Genomic DNA, 355 nt, shown 5'->3' with positions numbered 1-355 from the left:
CGTCGCCGTCGCCGTCGCCGTCGCCGTCGCCGTCCCGGTGTTGGAGCAGCGCCGCGGCGGTTCCCCTCTATTGATCGAATTTGACCTGCGAAGTTTCCCCTAGCGCGTGTGTGCAGTACAGTGGCGGCCGGTAGTGGCTCTCTCGCGCTCGTGTTTCCGAGTCTGGTAGTGCGGTTGAATTAATCGCGAGCAGCCTCGGTATGTCTGTGCCAACGGCTTGCACGCGATTCAGTGACAACTACGACCTGAAGGAGGAACTCGGCAAGTGAGTAGCATAATTTTTACTTAACATTCGCGGCGCACGCCGCGTGAACGAACGGACGAGCGAGCGTGCGTGCGAAATCCGCTTACTCCG

The 355-nt window shown here is 60.0% G+C and overlaps 1 protein-coding gene across 16 annotated transcripts in view; it reads left to right on the top strand.

The window, feature by feature from the left end:
- The first annotated feature begins 15 nt into the window (after positions 1-15).
- Positions 16-355, top strand: part of LOC108751406 (calcium/calmodulin-dependent protein kinase type II alpha chain) — a 106,085-nt gene continuing 105,745 nt past the window's right edge. For 10 of the 16 annotated variants that reach the window (XM_018491581.1, XM_018491571.1, XM_018491580.1 and 7 more), the window contains exon 1: positions 18-265. In XM_018491581.1, coding sequence (XP_018347083.1) covers positions 201-265 — 65 coding nt within the window. In that variant the 5' untranslated portion in view covers positions 18-200. Of the gene's footprint in view, positions 266-355 lie in introns of all 16 variants that reach the window. The other 6 variants (XM_018491585.1, XM_018491579.1, XM_018491583.1 and 3 more) reach the window with 3 other exon arrangements.

This window comes from Trachymyrmex septentrionalis, unplaced genomic scaffold (assembly GCF_001594115.1).
Source record: "Trachymyrmex septentrionalis isolate Tsep2-gDNA-1 unplaced genomic scaffold, Tsep1.0 scaffold44, whole genome shotgun sequence".
Lineage (NCBI taxonomy): Eukaryota > Metazoa > Arthropoda > Insecta > Hymenoptera > Formicidae > Trachymyrmex > Trachymyrmex septentrionalis.
Note: the sequence above shows the minus strand (reverse complement) of the source record. Positions and strands in the feature narration are given on the sequence as shown.